Source organism: Cebus imitator, unplaced genomic scaffold, assembly GCF_001604975.1.
Source record: "Cebus imitator isolate Cc_AM_T3 unplaced genomic scaffold, Cebus_imitator-1.0 Scaffold132, whole genome shotgun sequence".
NCBI classification, from domain to species: Eukaryota; Metazoa; Chordata; class Mammalia; order Primates; family Cebidae; genus Cebus; species Cebus imitator.
In genome coordinates, this window is record NW_016107447.1 from 1,939,588 (window position 1) to 1,952,937 (window position 13,350).

General features: G+C 49.8%; 1 protein-coding gene across 3 annotated transcripts; it reads left to right on the forward strand.

Annotated features, from left to right (window-relative positions):
- Positions 1 to 210: 210 nt before the first annotated feature.
- Positions 211 to 10,765, forward strand: CD40 (CD40 molecule). 3 transcript variants are annotated; one of them, XM_017541281.2, is made up of 9 exons: positions 211 to 349; positions 3,778 to 3,856; positions 4,194 to 4,319; positions 4,567 to 4,713; positions 5,075 to 5,168; positions 7,910 to 7,971; positions 9,288 to 9,374; positions 9,473 to 9,501; positions 10,018 to 10,765. In XM_017541281.2, the coding sequence occupies exons 1-9, from the start codon at positions 299 to 301 to the stop codon at positions 10,165 to 10,167; spliced, it is 825 nt and encodes a 274-aa protein (XP_017396770.1). In that variant the 5' UTR covers positions 211 to 298; the 3' UTR covers positions 10,168 to 10,765. The 3 variants fall into 3 exon arrangements, with proteins under 3 accessions (XP_017396770.1, XP_017396772.1, XP_017396771.1); XM_017541283.2 differs by lacking the exon at positions 9,288 to 9,374; XM_017541282.2 differs by lacking the exons at positions 5,075 to 5,168; positions 9,288 to 9,374.
- Positions 10,766 to 13,350: the final 2,585 nt, after the last annotated feature.

Sequence of the window (13,350 nt, forward strand, 5' to 3'; positions counted from 1 at the left end):
GCCTAGGCTTGGCCTTTGTAGGTCCTGGGGACAAAGAAGAAGGGCGCTCTCTGGGACCATGCCTCCTCCCCTACCCAGCAAGACGCGTCCCTAAACTCCCGGGGGAATTAGACTTTTGGGAAGGTCCTGGGGTAAGTCCCATCTCCGAGAATTGCTAGGGGCCGCCCCCTACAGGTGGACCGTGATTGGTCTTTGAAGACCCCGCCCCTTTTCTGGGCGGGGCCAAGACTGGGGCAGGGGAGTTAGCCAAGGCCCCGCTCCGGCGCCCAGTGGTCCTGCCGCCGGGTCTCACCTCGCCATGTTTCGTCTGCCTCTGCAGTGTGTCTTCTGGGGCTGCTTGCTGACCTCTGTGAGTTGTTTTTGCCCTGACCCGATGGGATCTGGGAGTGGGGAATGAGAAGAAAAGGGAAGCAAGACTTCGGGGAAGAGACCTTCTTGGTTGATTTTTGTGGGGGCAGGAAGGTGGGTGGGAGCTGGGCAAGGTGCCCGCGCTCCTGGCTGGATGGGGTGGGCTGCCTCTCTCTTCTCCAGGGCTGGGGTCCCGGGTGGTCCAAAGGGGCCGCTCAGAGGAGGCACTGGTTGCACAAGCGTGCCTAGACGGCGTGGATGGGTTTTGGGGAGCCTCAGAGGCTGGCCACACGGAGACTGGTAGGGGGTTTAGAGGGCGGGAAGTGAGGCGGACCAAGGGAAGGGGCGGATCTGGCCAGTTTCCTGTCTCTTTCTTACTATGGACAGATGCCAGCCTCTGCGAGTGGTTATCATCTCCTTGCCAGCTGGGGCTGCCTTCTTCCAGGGCATCTTGTGGGAACAAGAGATGGATGCAGTGGCCCAGGTGCTTTTTTGAGAAGGCAAGGAGCTTTTAATATCGCCCCCGCTCCCCGAACCCCTATCTTGGGTGTTCCAACTTAGGAGGAATCCCCAGGGCTGTGCCTTTTTCTCCTGAATTTAAGATGACATAGGGAACCCCTGGGGGAGATGAACAGTTTATGGGACCCAATAAAGGGTTAGGACACCAGGGCTCTGGTTAGCTGTGACCAGGGCTGGTGGTCAGAAGGCTGGAGAAACCAAGGGTTTCTCCAGGCACCAGAAGGGCTCAGAGCCGACCAAGCATGTCTACGGGATTTTCAGAAGCCTACACTTGACTCACTTTTTGTTTAAATATATTTTTGTAGTTCCTCATTCTGGAGGCTGGGAATCCCCTAAGTACCTGGCCCCCTCGTCCCAGCCCCTCTGGCCTCCCCCTACTTTCGAGGGCTATAGATTCCCGCTTGAAGCCTGGGTGAGAATGACCCATGGCGTGGGGGGTCGGCAGCAAGGGAAGAGAGGGAATAGGGAGGCTACTTTGGTCCCAGAGCTTTCACTTTCACCTGAAGCAATGGCTCTCAGGGAGCAGGGAGGCAGGAGGGGGAGGGCGGAGCTGGAAAGAGGTAAAGGAGGGCCCTTGTGGGAGGAGTGGAGGAAGAGTCAGAGAAGGTGGGGTGAAGGGTGTGATCCAGTTGCTTCTCAAGAGCAGAGTCTGCCCTCAAAACTCCCAACTTCGGCTCCAGGTAGAGGCTGGGCTGTGACAACAAGGGGAGGGGCTATCTACCAAGGGCTTCTTGTATGTCAGGCTCTGAGCCAAACACTGCATGTTTTCTTGGCCTGATTTCTCACAACTCCCCCGTTATACAGATGGGCAAATTGAGGCTCAGAAAGGGGACTTGTCTTGCCAAAGTTCTCATAGCTGGGTATGGGAGAACCTGGGTGTGAATCTACATCTGCCTGATTCCTGAGCCTGCCTCTCAGATAGTGAGACTCTCCAAGCTCTGGTCCTGAGCTCTTTTGTGGCAGAAGAACCAGAACTATGGGGAGTGAGAACTGGGGATTGACAGATTTTTAGAGGAGGGCTTTATTTCTCATGTGTTTGAAGATGGCATCAAGGACTTTCCTATCTTTGGGTGTGTGGTGGGGAGCTCCACATTCATAGAATGGTGTCTTGTGATGAGCTGGTGGGGGGGCAGTAGCCTTTTATACTTCCTTCCCCATTTCGGATAAGTCATGTTTCTGTGAGTAATTTGCTGAGATACCCAGACTGAATGAGAGACACCAATTAGGTAGGATCCTAGGCAGCCAGCCCAGTAGCCAGGGTGCTGGCCATGTAAGCAGATACAAATGAATGATGATTAAAATTGCCATTTAATGAGCACCTACTATGTTCCAGACACTGTGCCAGGCCATATATATCTATTCTTTCTTATCTTCACAATCCAACCTGCAGGACAGGCATTATTACTCCCATTTTAGAGTTGGAGAAACTGAGGCTAAGAGAAGCAAAATAGCTAGTGTTACAAAATCAAGGCTGAAGTCTAAAGCTGCCTGACTCTCAAACTTGTGTTCTTTTCCCTGGCTGTTCCTAAAGGGTGGGATGATTTGAAGGAGCACATGGACATAGAATTAAACACAGACTCACTTTACAGTTCTTTTAAAAATCCTTCTCATTTTTTTTCAAAGAGGAAGTCTCTGGAGCTAGAATAGAGCTAATGACTTTCAAAGCCTTGCTAATACTCCTTTTAAAACAAAAATAAAGAGCAGGCCTGGGGTGGAGGGTCTTCAGCAAGCAAAGCAACCAGCTGGGGTTTAATAATCTTGTTTCGTTTCTTCCAAATTTATTTTTAGGGTTACTTTTTATTTATGAGAAGTGATACTGGTTCTTGTCTCTTGGTGATAATGTAAGGTTTACATTTAAAGTAAATGTATTGGCCAGGCGTGGTGGCTTATGCCTGTAATCCTAGCACTTTGGGAGGCTAAGGCAGTTAGATCACTTGAGGTCAGGAGTTCGAAACCAGCCTGACAACATGATGAAACCCTGTTTCTACTAAAAATACAAAAATTAGCCAGGCATGGTGGTGCACACCTGTAATCCCAGCTACTCAGGAGGCTGAGGCTGGAGAATTGCTTGAACCTGGGAGGCAGAGATTGCAGTGGGCTGAGATCATGCCACTGCACTCCAGCCTGGGTGCTGGAGAGAGACCCTGTCTCAAAAAATAAAACAAAACAAAATAAAATAAAAGTATTGAAATTAACAAGAAGTAATTAATTGCAAGGATGGTACCTGGATGTAGTAAAATGGTGCAGATGAAACAAGTTGATAGAGAGAGGGAGCATTGAGACCTGAGTTCTCATTCGGTCACTGTCCCTGTGAGACTCTGTGCAAGTGACCCTCCTCTTTGGTGCTCAGTCTCAATTCTCTATAAAATGAAAGAGTTGGAGTTTATTCTTCCAGCTTTACAGTCTAGCATTTTATGAGGGAAGGGCTGGATGAGCAGATTAGGAGTTGGAGGAAGAAAACATGATGGGTCTTGGAAAGAAGCAGGAAGAGAAGCAGAAGAATAGGAGGAAGAGGCCAAGTGCTAAACATGGCCCAGCACTGGGCCAGCTGAAGTCAGCCAGCTTCAGGACTCTAGGGGAGCTGCTGGGGTCCCCATGAACTATGGGATCTTTGAGAAGAGGAATGACTCAGGCATCAAGCCCAAAGGAGGTCTGTTCACTTCAGAGAATATTGTGAGTTTCCAGTGCCATCACTTTGTAAAATATCAGAATGATTCTCTGGGTGAGATTATAATCAGCTCAGCTGGCAATTTACTTGAAAACAAACAGCCAAACATCATTCAGTTTCCACTTTCTGTTTGGACTTGCACTTCAGTTTGCAGCCTCTTTCCTGGGTGACTTTCACCTTTCTGCCGAGGAGGCTGCAGTGGAGTTTCAAGATCCCTTCAAATTGCATGATTCTGTTTTTAGGTCCATCCAGAACCACCCACTGCATGCAGAGAAAAACAGTACCTAATAAACAGTCAGTGCTGTACTTTGTGCCAGCCAGGTGAGATGCCAACCTTCTAGCCCCATCACGGAGCCCCCCCCCTTGCTTTGGTGGCAGACGCAGACCCCATGTGTTAACTGTAAACTTAAATCTGAAGCGACCTACTTCCCAGCCCTGCTTCACTGTCAGAATGTTTTGGGTTCCCTCTCTACCAGGTAAACCTCTGTCTACCCTGGACTAGGGATCCCAGCTCCTCCATCTTCCTCACCTGACTATAAAGGGTCCAAGACTTTCATCTTTGAATCCCCTACCCTAAAGCCTGGCCTGATCATTGTGTGGTTAATGTCTGACTCATGGAGTTGGCCAGAGCTCTCCCTCATTTCCTGATGTTTTCCAGGACAGAAACTGGTGAATGACTGCACAGAGTTCACTGAAACGCAATGCCTTCCTTGTGGCAAAGGCGAATTCCTAGACACTTGGAACAGAGAGACACACTGCCACCAGCACAAATACTGCGACCCCAGTGCGTGGGCTTTTGGGAAAGGGACATTTGGGAGCCGGGCTGATATTCCAGATGCAGTCATTCCAATTTATGTAGCCAGGGTCTGTTCTGATTGGTTGGAGTTGGAGTTGTACTGGTCATTAAATGATTTGATTGCCACCTCTACTTGGAAGAGGGTCTGAGGAAGAAAGGGCAGGCAACATGGGGAGTGGGGCTCAGAGCATGGCCCAGCAGGGAGTTTCCATCCTTCCTGCCCTTCTCTGCTCAGACCTAGGGCTTCGGGTCCAGCAGGAGGGCACTTCAGTAACAGACAACATTTGCGTCTGTAAAGAAGGCCAACACTGTACAAGCAAGGCCTGCGAGAGCTGTGTCCTGCACCATTCATGCTCACCTGGCTTTGGGGTCAAGCAGATTGGTAAGTGGATCAACTGGAAATCAGTTTTGGAGGCGGAACAGAGGAACTTAGGGCCCAAGGTGAGGGGCTGGGCACTGGGCACTTAGCTCCAGAGGCAGAGGAAGTGGAGGCTCCAACCTATGTCTGCATCCCCACTGGAGTGAGCTGGAGATGGGACCTTGTTCATTCTGCCCCCTGCCATGGGCATCTTTGAAGGGAAATGGGAAGAGTCCTCCTGGGGACTGCAGCTATTGGGGACAGCACCACACCAGGGGAAGAGTGCTCTAGGCAGGAGATCTGCCTGTCCTTCCACTGGCTCCCTTGTGAGCTGGACAGGTTTTCCACTGTGGTGGTTAATGTCCCCCTCCCCACCTACTCCCAGCTACAGGAGTTTCTGACACCATCTGCGAGCCCTGCCCGGTTGGCTCCTTCTCCAATGTGTCATCTGCTTTCGAAAAATGTCGCCCTTGGACAAGGTATAAGCTCTCATCCCTTGTGTTTCCTGCTCTAAGAATGGCATGGAGCTACCTCCGTTCTCTCCAGCCACCTGTCCTGTACCCACTCCCAGAGGTCCACACATACTCATGCACTTGTGAAGCATCTGCAGAGTGGCCTCATGGCCAACCAGATGGGCACATGTCTACATTTTTCTTGCCTGCTCTCTTTTAGAGGTAATAGACACGGGTGATCTCTTGCTTCATGAAAGCCTCACATCTTGGGGGTATTAGGACACTTCTCTTAGCTTTCCTTCTACCCCTCCTGCTTCTCCTCAGTTTTCCTCCTCTTGCTTTCAGCTTACCTGACTTTCTAGGGCTTTCTGGGTTCTGGGTGCTCACCCTGAGGGCCTCCCTGTCTTACCTCTAATACCAAACCTGCACCAGATCCTGTCCTCTGGCTGTCTGCATGTTTTGGGAACTCACCGTCTCCACTGTCGCTTTAGTTTGGACCTCATCACTGTGGTCTGGGTGATGCCTTTGCTGCTTCCTGGCCTCCCTGCCTCTGGCCTCTCCCCTCAGCTGGCTCTCTCTCCATCGTCTTGCCAACGTGAGCATTCTACAGTTTCTTTCAGATCATGACACTCTCCTATTTGAGGTGGTTCCTGTGTCTCTGTTGGAACCCAGGCTTCTTAGCATGGCACCTGCCCTTCCTGCTGCATTTCCTGATCTCTTCCCTGCATGCTACTTGCAATCCTCTGATCACACTGTTCATTCTCTTCCATCAAGCTCATCTGCCTGGCATACCTTAAACACCTGCCCCAGGCCAGCTGCGATGGGTCACATCTGTATTCCCAGCACTTTGGGAAGCTGAGGTGGATGGATCACTTGAGGTCAGGAGTTCAAGAACAGCCAGGTCAACATGGTAAAATACCATCTCTACCAAATACAAAAAAATTAGCTGTGTGTGGTGGTGGACACCTGTAATCCCAGCTACTCAGGAAGCTGAGGCAGCAGAATTGCTTGAACCTGGGACGTGGAGGTTGCAGTGAGCCGAGATCGTGCTACCGCACTTCAGCCTAGGCAGTAGAGCGACACTCTGTCTCAAAAAACAAACACCTGCCCCATTGACTTTTTGCTTTTCATTTAAAAAAATGGGCAAGATAGACACATGGGACAGAAAGAATACAAGATCCAAAGTGATGTCTCGATGTCTTTTTCCCATCCTTGCCCCTTAGCCTCCCAGTTCTCTCTGGAGGGAGCCATTGTTTCTTGCATACCCTTCCAGAGATTCTACTATAAATAAACCAATACACACACACACACACACACACACACACACACACACACACAATCTCCCTTTTACTTTTGCACAAATAGGAGTATACCATATACACTTTATTTGTTAACTGTCAGCCTTTCCCTAGAAGATTGCAAATTCCTTAAATGTAGAGACTTGGCCTTTTTTTTTTTTTTTTTTTCGCTGATACATTCCCTATACCTAGAACAGTACCTCATGCATAATAGGTGCTGCATGAATTTTTACTGATAAATGTTGACCGACTACTGGAGGCACTAGTGGTATAGTATTAATAGAATCAGTGCACTGGCTTACAAATCTGATTACAGCTCACTAAGTGTGTGAGCCTCACTGAGCCTCAGTGTCCTCATCTGGAAAATGGGAATGACTGTCATTTCACAGGGCTTGAGCTAAAGACATGTAAAGTGTGTTGTAAACTGAATGCTCTACTCATGTAAGACTTGCTTTCTTCAAAGCGTCTCTCTTTTTCTCCTACCTTAGATGACTTTTCCTTTGCAATGTCCTGTGTCCGTCCTGCTCCACTCCTCCTGGGGCCACCCTGGGCCAGGTCTTCATCATCTCATATCTAGATGCTTGCTGTGCCTCCTAGCTGGCCACTCGTCTGTAATTTTCTCCGCCTCTGAGCTCTCTGAGCAGCTGAATCCTCTCACTAGTGAAGTCCTCTGGTTGGATGCTGTTGAGATTGCCCAGGTGAATCCAGTCGAAAATGTCACACCTGCCAGTGATCGGGTTCTAAAGACCCAATTTTCCTTGGTTCCCTAACACCATCCTGCATGCCACCTGCCTGATTTCCCCAAATCACATCGTCCTACGTAGCTGGCCCACTTAGGTCTTTTGTCTGCAGGGAAATCTTTCTGGAAGACCCTTAAACGGGAGGTTCTCAACAGGGGGCTCCCTGTGGAACGTTTGCCAATGTCTGGACACATTTCTTTTATCACAAATGGAGAGGGGGATGCTACAGGGATCTGACAGATAGAGGCCAGGGATGCTGCTGAACATCTGCAATACATAGGGCAGCCCCCGCCGCCCCCAAAGAATGATCCAGCCCAAATGTCACTGGTGCTGAGATTGAGTAACCCTATCTTAAACTGAACTCATCATCTCTCCATTCCAGCCATGGTGGATTCTGCCTCCTGTGAACCATTCCCATCTCACTTTAGCCTACCTATATCACAAAGCTTGGCACTCATTATAGGCTCCCCTATTTATTACTCCTTCAAGATGTGCAATAATCTTTTCTCTGCACTTTTAAGTTTGTGAAAACAGAGTCTGTGTCATTCCTATAAGAACCGGCATAGGATGTGGCACATACTGTGTGCTCAGTGAACCTGGATTTGTTGATTGTTGACTCGCTCTAGAGTTGGAAATGTTATGCTTGGGGAAACTTAATATCTCTCTCTCTCTCTCTCTCTCCCCCTTTGTGTGTGTGTGTGCGTGCATTTGTGCACGTGTCTGTGTGTAGGTGTGAGACCAAAGGCCTGGCTGAGCAACAGGCAGGAACAGACAAGACTGATGCTGTCTGTGGTGAGTCCTGGAAAATGGGCCCCAGAGACAGCCTAGGAAGGTGGGAGCTGAAGGGGGAGACTGAAGCACACCGGGACACTGGATGGGAAAAGGGGGAGGGGAGGCAGTTTGGGGGTGTGGTATCACAGCTCTGCCACTTATCTTGGGAGCCTGCACAAATCACTTCTCCTCTCTTAGACTCAGTTTCTTCATCTGCAAAATGGGATAACAGCACTTCCCTTAGTAGATTTTGATTTTAGAGGGAGAAGTTTGGCCTACAGCACAGATCAGATAACGTTAATCAGTGAAAAAGGTCAGGGGTAAGAAAAATACATTCTCTTTGCTTTCTCTTAAAATTTACTTTCCTTTTCCTAGGGCTGGGACTAGAATGAGGTAAGCAAGGCACTTGCCCTTGGGCACAATATTTAAGAAAGTGCCTTAAAAGTGTAATAATCAACGTAGATTCATTTTTTAAATTATTTATTGGTAGATTCATTTTGATGCAATATTTTTAAAAATAAAAATTAATGCAAAGAAATCCATGATGAGCAAGATAGCAACATTTTAAATAAAGAACAGGATCCGACCCTGTGTCTGCACGACTCTGCCTCACTTGCCTCACCCTAATCCTGGCTCTGGTTCCAATAAAACGAATAGGCAGCCAGCCTGCAGGCCGTAGTTTGCTGATTTGATGTCTGCCTGATGATTTCCAAAATATGGCATGAAAAGAGTACTTATCTTGATGCCTGAGTTTTTTGGTCATCCTTTTCAATTTTGTCCGGAAACAATTTCATCCCTCGCCTCACCCTAGTCGCTGCCCTGCCTTTTGGTCTTTCTTTTATTTTCCTACTTAGAAAAAAATACTAGGCACGAGAAATATTTTACCTTTCCCCTCCACTCTTCTATACCAAAAGCAACATGCAGACATGAATCATGCTAGACTTCAGCACTGGGCAGAGAGCAGGGAGTGATGGGGAGCGTGGTAAGCAGGTGGTGACAGCCACCGCCGCCACTTGCTTCTTGCTGATGATTCCCAGGTGGGGAGGCTGCCCACTGAAATCTGATCTTCCCAGTTTGTAAAATAAATCAGATGTCTAGTTTTAATAGGTGATCTCCCAGTTTAAAAATGTTGGCAAATATTTCCAAACATTAAAAAACGTTCTGGTTCCTTTAAAGACATCTGCCAGCCACATTTCCCCAAGGGCTGTGGTTTGAACCCTCTGATGTAGATGAGCTCTGACACTCGAGGATTCTGGAGTCTGACATGTCACAGCAGGTTTGGGGTGGGGAGAAGCTGCAGGTTGGGGGGGTACATGATGAAGTCCTGATTTCTCCAGGTCCCCAGAATCGGCTGAGACTCCTGGTGATGATCCCCATCATCTTGGGGATCCTGTTTGCCATTCTCCTGCTGCTGGTCTTTATCAGTGAGTCCCCAGGTGGGGAGGTGATGGGGAAGGGAGGGGGGACCACCTGTTTCCCGATCTGGCCTCTCCAACTCCCCTTTCATTTTCTTTTTCTCTAGAAAAGGTGGACAGGAAGCCACAGGATGAGGTAGGTCACCCTGAGAACCGGGACAGAGTTTTGGCAAACTGGAAAAATGGCCTCATGGTTGCCTATAGGGCAGTAAAACTGATTCAGTCTGTCCCTGCAGCCAGGGGGTGGCAGCAGAATTGGGGACTCTCACCCCCACCCACCATGCTCCTTCCATCCAGAGCTCAATCCCCGCAAAACTGCCCCTGGTACCCCTGGCAGAGCCTAACACTGGCTGTTCTCCACGCCTTTCCTGGCATTCAACACGTGGGGAGCTGCGTCTTTGGGTCTTGGGGCTAGGTCAGATGGGTGGGAGCAAATGTGGCAGCCCCATAAGCTCACTGACTCCCACTCTGGAAGCTCCTCCTCACCCATGGTGTGGCCAGCAGGGGGCAGGAGGTACCTGAGGAATTGGCACTGACCCGCCATCTGGGAAAGGGGGAAGAGCTCAGGGAGGGGATCCACTTCCCAGGGAGGGGCTCCTCAGAGGCACAGCTGCCCCTGTTGCTGGGGTGACCTCACACCTTGCCTCCCCAGGCCCCCTGCACCAAGCAGATTCCCCAGGAGATGGACGATCTTCCTGGCCCCAACCCTACCCCTCCAGTGCAGGAGACTTTACATGGATGTCAACCGGTTGCCCAGGAGGATGGTAAAGAGAGTCGCATCTCAGTGCAGGAGAGACAGTGAAGCTGGATGCACCCAGGAGTGTGGCCATGTGGGCAAACAGGCACCTGGCCAGAGAGCTTGGTGCTACTGCTGCTGTGGCATGAGGGTGAGGGACTGGCACTGACTGGGCACAGCTCCTCCCTCCTGCTTGCACCCCTGCCAGTTGAGATAGGAGACTTAACAGCAGATGCAGAAACAATTCGCCTTGAAGAGCCTCTCACTTAATCCCTCGAGCCCATCCAGTCTCCCAACTTGTATTAAAGACAGAGGCAGAACTTTGTTGGTGGTGGAAGGGGCTGTGATACAGTAATATCCACCAGAACTTCCGATCCAGCAGTTTGGTGCCCTGAGAGGCATCGTGGTGGCTTCCCTGCACCCAGGAAGCCATACATGGATGCCCACTGCAGCGTTGTTTGTGGTAGTAAACAACTGGATGCTGCTTAACTGTCCATCAGTGGGAAACTGGCTAAATAAAATTGGAATATATTTATACAACAGAATCTCAAAAACACTGTCAAGTAAGGAAAAAAGTGTGTTTCTGAATGATGGGTATGAAACCTTTAAAAAAAAGGTACATGCTTTTATGTACGTATGTTGCCTATGGATCTATGTATAAATATAATATACATCATATATTGGTATAACAAGGGTTCTGGAAGGATACACAGAAAACCCACACCTCGAAGAGTGGTGACGTCTGGGTTGGGAAGAAGGGGCTGGGGGAGGGTTGGTTAAAGGGAGATTTGGCTTTCCCATAATGCTTCATTTTTTTCCCAAAAGGAGAGTGAATTCACGTAATGCTTATGTAATTTAAAAAATCATCAAACATGTAAAAAGAAAAACGGGGGCGAACATGCTGGGTGACATGAGCTGTTTAACCTGCTGTCAGGCTCACAGAATGAGGGCATTTTCTGTAGATACATGAGAATGTCCCAGGTTGCTGCCTTTCCAGGGTGGTTTCTGTGTGTGCTCACATGTGGCATCGAGGTTACAAAGTGCTCTTCCCATTTGATTCATTTTCACAAAAAATAGCCTTCCCAGGCCGGGCGGGCCCCCATGCCTCCCTCTTTTACAGAGGTGGAAATGGAGGTCCAGAGAGGCAAAGTGACTTTCCTACAGTCACACAGCAGTGTCTGGTAGTGCCATGCTCAGAGCTCCCCACTCTGGGTCCTGAACTCCTCCCAGATCTGCCTGCTCCCTGGAACCGACATCTGTAGCTCCTTCCCAGGGAGATCCTGGGTCTCCCACTGCCTTTTGACCTCCCTGTGGCTGCAGGAGCTGCTGCTTCTTGGTCAGATGGTATCCCCTTCCCCCCAGCAGTATCTCAGGATAAAAATAAACCATCCTGTTCTCTTTTCCTGCTGAGCCAACTGAGGGGGAGCCTAGCCAGGAGGAACAGCAGATGGAGTGGGAGCAGAGGGGAGGGGAAGGAAGGGGAGGGGAAGGAAGGGGAGGGGAAGGGAGGGGAGGAAGGTTGGAGGACAAGAAGGAGAAGGAAGAGCAATGCAAAGTACCATGCAGAACCTCGGCACAAAAGTTCGAGGTGAGGTTTAACCCAGGGGTCTCAACCTTTCCCAGGGAAGAAACTGCTTTGGATTTCCTCAACACGTCCTGCTGGCTGGTGGGTGAGGGGTGATGGGGGGCAAGGGGAGATGTGGAGAGGGATCATCCCGATGGAGGCTGTGAGGGCAGCTGGGAGCCAAGAGAGGGGCACCTGGCCTGGCAGTCTTCCCAGAAGTGCTTTAAGAACCATTTGGATGCACCAGGTGGAGGCCTTTGGTTTAGAAAGTGGAGCAAAGTGGTGATGGCAGGGAACGGGAACTTTGGGACCTAATTCTTGTCTCCTACCTAGAGCCTAAGCATGAGTGTTGTTCACTTCTGTGGTGGTGTGGTGGAAAGAGACCAAAGACCCATGTGCCACATAACAGTGGGACCTTGGATGAATCACTTTCACCGATTCACTTCTCAGTTTCCTTATCTGACAAATGGGACAAAAGCTGCAGCAAATGCTATTGACGCCTCCTGTATTATCTCCCAGGTCAGAGCTTTTCAAATTCGAGTGTGGGTCAGGTATGGTGGCTCACGGCTGTAATCCCAGCCCTCTGGGAAACCAAGGCGGGCAGATCACCTAAGGTCAGGAGTTCAAGACCAGCCTGGCCAACATGGCAAAAACCCATCTCTATTAAAAGTACAAAAATTAGCTGGGCGTGGTGGCAGGTGCCTGTAATCCCAGCTACTTGGGAGGCTGAGGCAGGAGAATCATGTGAACCCAGGAGCTGGAGGTTGCAGTGAGCTGAGATCACACCACTGCACTCCAGCCTGTGTGACGGAGAGAGACTCTGTCTCAACAACGACAATAACAACAACAACAACACTTAAACGTGTATCTGAACTACTTGCAAGGTGGTTCTTGTTAAAGATCGCGGGGCCCACTTCCTGTGTTTCTGATTCCGTAGGTCTGGGATGGAGATCAAGCATCTGCACTCTAACAAGCGTCCCAAGTGGTATTAATGCTGCTCCTCCGGGGCTCACACTTGGGGGAACTACTGTCTTCAAATTTCTTTCTTTCTTTCTTTCTTTTTTTTTTTTTTTTTTTTTTTGAGGCATTGTCTCGCTCTGTTGCCCAGGCTGAAGTGCAGTAGTGCCACCCCAGCTCACTGCAACCTCCACCTCCTTGGTTCAGGCGACTCTCCTGCCTCAGCCTCCTGAGTAGCTGGGACTACAGGCATGTGCCACCACGACTGGCTAATTTTTTGAAGTTTTAGTAGAGACGGGGGTTTTACCATGTTGTCCAAGTTGGTCTTGAACTCCTCACCTCAAGTGATCCTCCCGCCTTGGCCTCCCAAAGTGCTGCTGGAATTACAGGCGTGAACACCGCGACAGGCCTGCGCTTGTATTTCTATACTGTGTAAACAGCCAGTTTCTGACTGCAAGCTGGGAATCACTTGCCTCAGGGCTTTTCCAGGCCTTGAAAACATGCTTGGTGCCGAGGAAGGCCAGGTAAGCTGTAGATGGGAGCGTTGATTCCCCGAAGTACGCTCAGCCAGCAGGGTTGAAAGTGGGTGGATAAATACTCAAGCTCCCTTGCCCTTGGGAGGGACAAACGTGAGCTGTGTTCTGCAGCGTCTCCGAGGCTCCCTGGAGGGGCTGAGCCACGGAGCCTAAAGAGGGCGCTCTGCATGGATTCCCATCCTTTCCCTGTCT